The sequence below is a fragment of the Contarinia nasturtii genome, unplaced genomic scaffold (genome assembly GCF_009176525.2).
Source record: "Contarinia nasturtii isolate CC-2019 unplaced genomic scaffold, AAFC_CNas_1.1 Cnas_scaffold_3837, whole genome shotgun sequence".
NCBI classification, from domain to species: Eukaryota; Metazoa; Arthropoda; class Insecta; order Diptera; family Cecidomyiidae; genus Contarinia; species Contarinia nasturtii.
Genome location: NW_022201134.1, coordinates 1 through 5,056, shown reverse-complemented (window position 1 = coordinate 5,056; position 5,056 = coordinate 1). Strand labels below are relative to the sequence as shown.

General features: G+C 34.7%; 2 protein-coding genes across 2 annotated transcripts; one reads left to right on the top strand and one right to left on the bottom strand.

Annotated features, from left to right (window-relative positions):
* Positions 1-5: 5 nt before the first annotated feature.
* Positions 6-1,223, top strand: LOC116350197 (toll-like receptor 6; the record flags this gene model as incomplete). The annotated part of the gene is made up of 1 exon (XM_031781938.1): positions 6-1,223. A coding segment is annotated over one exon (1,218 nt), but the record flags the coding sequence as incomplete, so codon positions are not given.
* A 1,795-nt stretch (positions 1,224-3,018) lies between these two features.
* Positions 3,019-5,050, bottom strand: LOC116350196 (fibrillin-2-like). The gene is made up of 4 exons (XM_031781937.1): positions 4,899-5,050; positions 3,622-4,659; positions 3,449-3,549; positions 3,019-3,375 (listed from the first exon to the last, which is right to left on the bottom strand). The coding sequence occupies exons 1-4, from the start codon at positions 4,907-4,909 to the stop codon at positions 3,329-3,331; spliced, it is 1,197 nt and encodes a 398-aa protein (XP_031637797.1). The 5' UTR covers positions 4,910-5,050; the 3' UTR covers positions 3,019-3,328.
* Between the last annotated feature and the right edge of the window lie 6 nt (positions 5,051-5,056).

Sequence of the window (5,056 nt, the reverse complement as noted above, 5' to 3'; positions counted from 1 at the left end):
AAAATTGTCGATTTCGTGAAATTGATCCAGAATATTTTGAAGTATTCAAATCGTTACATACGTTTAATATTTCGGATGTAGAGTTGGAATCACTTCAACCAAAAGTATTTCAAGAGGCAACGGAGTTAACCATTTTAATCGCATCGCAAAATAAACTAACGGAAATTCCAAGTCTTTCATTTAATTATAACTATAAACTTGAGCATGTTGACTTCTCCCAAAATATCATTAAGAAAGTGGATCCTTTGGCTTTCATTGGAGCAGATAACATCAGATCCTTGGATCTTTCGCAAAACAAATTGACAGAACTCAGTGATCAGTTATTCAAAAATTTGATTAACTTGAAATATTTGAACATATCACATAATAGTATCGACAAATTCGATTCAAATCATGTCTGTTCATCTAAATTATTGAAACTTGACCTCTCATATAACAATCTGACATATTTGAGTAATCACTTATTTGACCGAACTACCGAAATGAAGGTGCTAGATTTATCATTTAATTCAATCGGAAATCTAAATGTTGAAATATTTGCATTTATGCCAAATTTGGAACGTTTGAATCTGAGACATACTAAAATGACCAGCATTCAATTGGGAACATTTTCGCATCAACATAAATTAATTTCATTGGATTTATCTGAAAATCACTTAAAGGAAGTGAACTTCGGATTGTTCATGCCTGTAATGCACGATCTAAAAATACTTCGCTTGGGCGGAAATCAGCTATCACATTTGAATGGATTTCGCAATGCTCTGTTTCCAGAATTAACATTGCTGGATATAATGAACAATGCGTTCAATTGCTCATATTTGCAACATTTCATGGAAATCATCGACTGGAAAAACCTTCATCTTCACTTTGTACCAAGGTCAACTAAGGAAGATGAGACGAATATTCGAGGAATCAGCTGTAATTACACCATCTATGAACCAACAGTTAACAATAATGAAGAAAAAAATGAGACTCATGTTGAATTTGAAAGTTTGGAAGAAATAGTGAATGAATTAAAATTAAATTCAGAATCTCATGACAAATTCGTTAAAACTATGTCAATATTAATTTTCATTGTATTCTTGGCTTATTTCGTAGTATTCATTATACTCAATCGCGATCGTCTGACAAATCTATACAATAAATCTGAACTTTCAAATAATCAACCAATATCAGCAACTTATAACAGAGAACGAGCTGAAACATTACTATTGCCAAAATAATACTATTACTAACTGAAATATTGATCGTACTGTAAATTATTTTTAATGTTTTTAATAAAGGAATCTATATTTATCAGATCAAAAAATATGTATGTTGTCGAATTTTTGATAGAAGAAAGAAAATGATTTTAAAAATGCCTAAAGTCACATCTGTTTTGTGCGAAAATGATGAGGTTCGTTTTATTAATAGAATTTTGATTCAAAAAATTGTCTCAATGGTCGTAATCAGGGACCGGGTCGCGTATAATTTTATACTAGCATAAAAAACGCAGGCAGTATAAATATACAAAGCAGAGCATCTTGATTTGCTGCTGCTCAGCATATTACTGAGAGCTGAGAAATGCTGAACTCGTGCGGCTAACGCATACGAAACGGATGCACGATACATATTCCCCTTTCGCTTCGTATGTGCTGCCGTTGACGCTATTGCCGGTACAACGTTTACACACTATACCAGCGAACATACGAAGTGAAAGGGGAATATGTATCGTGCTTCCGTTTCGTATGCGTTAGACGTACACTTTCAGAATATATGAAAGACTGAGAGCAAAAACAGCACGTCGCATCTCATCTCTTGCTTTCACTTACGTAAGCAAAATAACGAGGGATGCGACGTGATGTTTTTCTCGCAGCTTCTCATATGTCGGTCGCAACACAATTTCAAACTCAACTGGTTACTAAGTTTTGAGTTTTGAATTGAACGACCAAACAACTGTTTATAACCGTTTAAACGAGGAGAATGCATGTGTGCGTGTCATCCATTTCGTATGCGTTAGCCGCACGAGTTCAGCATTTCTCAGCTCTCAGCTATATGCTGAGCAGCAGCAAATCAAGATGCTCTGATACAAAGTATAAACGCAGACGCAACATATCCATCGCTATTCGCTATGTATGAAGCATGTGAATACATGTTCGTGTGTGCATGTGACCATTGAGAGGCGCACGCACATACATTGTATTTATTAAGAGTAGCACAAAGCGAACAGCGACGGATATGTTGCGTCTGCGTTTATTCAAAGTATAAATATCTTGTAAAATTCTATATGCGATCCGATCCTTGGTCGTAATCACATTGTAAATATGAAGAAAGCATCAATACAGTCGTCTTTTTTTATTGGAAGAAAACATGACTAATTATTTCCATTTTGACTAAAACGTAGATTCGATCGTTTTTCAAAATTACCAGAAAAGATCTGAGACTGTCCAGTGATTTTGATGGACTTTCATTTTTTTCAACATAGGTTCAAAGTCCTTTCATTTGTACATTCATTTTGTATATAATATCCACATACAGTGTCCGTCAAAATTGTGGAACCACCTATGTATTTTTCATACAAAATGCCGTTTTTTGAGGTTTCAAAAATAATGATTTTTATTCTCAAAACGGCATTTTACGGCATTTTGTACGAAAAATACATAGATGGTTCCAAAATTTTGAAGAGCACTGTATATGTTGCATCTTCCTCTCAAATAATTTTGTTCAAGTATATTGCGAAATTACTCATTTCTATGAGCTCATTTGCTGATGCTTTATCAACGAGTTCATGGAACAAATATAAGCTTGGCGATAAAATGACTAATAGTTGTGTTTTTTTCTTTCACTGAAACAATATCTTTTATGGATGCACAAATGGTGATATCTCTGATCGTCCCACAACAAAATCTCTTACATCGACCAAAGTTTATATAAACAAGAATAAAGGTCACACGAAACAAATAATCCGAACAAAGGAAAAACCCAAGACTGAATAACAAAAGCAAATAGTGCTAATCAAAAGGAAGTTCAAAATCTAAGTATACAACTGTTTGTTTGACAATATATTTTGCGTTGTATTTATTCTACATCAATCGACATTAATTAACAATGAAAACATGAAGCAAAGCAACATTTTTAAATAGAAAAGAAGAATTAAAAATTTTCCATGTAAAAAGTTTACAAATTTCCTTAAATTTTCACTGCTCTTAGAAAATCATTTTGATACAATTTAATACATTTTGAAAAAAAAATGTAAAAATTTCACTTCTTATACTCTGATTCGTATGCTCAACACTGACATAACATGTTATAAATATTAAAATATGATGACATCAGTTGATATATTGTATCACAAATCATCGTTCACATAGCCAGCAATGGGGACATTGGCTTCATCTGGGAAAATATAAAAAAAAGTTAATTATATTGTTTGTCAAAATATCAGGAGAATTGTATCATAAATGCTTACCATAACCTTTATTTGTGTCATAGTTTCGTTTGTTGTTGAAGTAAGTCATGCCAATTAGTATAGTCACGATGAAAACTACACCAATTACAGCTGGTATGACCCTATAGATTGGGAAAAATATGTATAAAAAATCTATTCAAAAGACAACATTTCAAGTCCGCAGTAAGACTTACCAATGAATTTGGCCAAGTTGCCTCTTTTGCGCTTCTTGATAAAGTGGATCATATTCGCAAGTGAAGTTATTTTCAGCACTGAATTTGAACCCATCAAGGCATTGGCATTTGTTTGGTCCTATGCATGTTCCATTTAGGCAGCTAGTTTCGCAAATTGGCTGGCAAACGCGTGACTTGCTCTCATTATAACTCCAACGATATCCTGTATCACATTCGCATTGATCAGGATTGATGCAGTAACCATTGACACAATTCATGTTGCAAGCCGGCTCACAAACGTCACTATGTCCTTCGCTCATCTTAAAACCGTTCACACAAATGCACGTATTGTTTGATGCGCAAATGCCATTAATACAATTGCACGTTTTAACTTCATCTCCTTTACAATCACTTGGATCATCGATGCACATTTCAATAGAAGCCACACAATTGGAGTTTTCATCTTTTTCGAAGCCATCATAGCATTCGCAGTCATGACGTGTGATACATCTTCCATTTTGACAAGTGTTCGCAGTGCAAATTGTGGACATGTTATTTCGAATTACATCACCGTTCAAGCGATCATCATCGTCTAAGCAGTGACACTGACCGTCGATTTCCACACAGTATTGCCCGCAATGACATTCATGTGGCTTATTTTCATCCATTTTTTCATAACCATTTTCACATTCGCATACATTTGGGCTAACACATTTTGCATTTTTACACGAATCTGTGCAGATCGGCTCACATTCTGTTTGCGATCCGTTTTTGAAGCGATAACCATAGTTACATTCACATTTATTAGCACCACTGCACACACCATTCACACAAGTCTCGTTGCAATGTGGAACGCAAACGCTGATCGTTGCATGATGAATATAGCCTGCATTACATTCGCATTTTTCGGGCGAAATACACTTTCCATTGTGGCACATTCCATCGCAAACAGGAACACATTCACTTAGGCTTGCATCCCAATTGTAGCCAGGATTACACAAGCACTCACTTGGAGCGAAGCAAGTGCCATGCGCACAACCAACACATCTTGGTTCACATCTGATCGAACGAGAAATGAATTAGTTACGACATTTTTGATCACTGCATTATTTCTATTGAATATATCGAGAAGAAAGTATGTTATTCAGCGCTTATAGTTGAGTAATGTCTGAATAAAAACATACTCTCCTCTCGATATTTTCAATAGATATAATGAAGACACAAAATTCGAAATATATTTCACCGCCAAGTTAACTTTGAAATAATAAAAAATAAAGGGAACGGCGATATTTACTTACATATTTGGCATAATTGTTGGTATATAATCTTCGTAACAAGTACATACATTTGGTGCAGTACAGCTGCCATAGACACAGTACTGGTCACAAATTGGTTGGCATTTATCTTGTGATTCATTCTTCACATATCCATTGCAGCATCTTGTAACAGTTTCATT